This window comes from Penaeus monodon, chromosome 15 (assembly GCF_015228065.2).
Source record: "Penaeus monodon isolate SGIC_2016 chromosome 15, NSTDA_Pmon_1, whole genome shotgun sequence".
NCBI lineage: Eukaryota > Metazoa > Arthropoda > Malacostraca > Decapoda > Penaeidae > Penaeus > Penaeus monodon.
Genome location: NC_051400.1, coordinates 10,522,393 through 10,522,597, shown reverse-complemented (window position 1 = coordinate 10,522,597; position 205 = coordinate 10,522,393). Strand labels below are relative to the sequence as shown.

At 60.5% G+C, this 205-nt stretch overlaps 1 protein-coding gene across 1 annotated transcript in view; it reads left to right on the top strand.

The window, feature by feature from the left end:
* Nucleotides 1-205, top strand: part of LOC119581739 — a gene marked incomplete at both ends in the record, with an annotated part of 64,510 nt that continues 64,305 nt past the window's right edge. Inside the window, 1 exon segment of the mRNA XM_037929870.1 lies at nt 1-185. Coding sequence (XP_037785798.1) covers nt 1-185 — 185 coding nt within the window.

The window sequence follows — 205 nt, the reverse complement described above, 5'->3', positions numbered from 1 at the left end:
ATGTCCGGCGCCAACCTCCGTTATGGCGTCTACCAAGAGCCCTCGAACCGCACCTTCCCAACTGCCTTCGAGTGCCATCCCGGCGGCACTACAGAAGCTGCCATCATCCTGGCCCTGGGCGTCCTCGGGATGGCCGCGAACATCGTCCTCATGGTCCTCCTCGTGGCCAAGAAGCATCTCAGAAGGTGAGTGAGGAAAGGGTTTT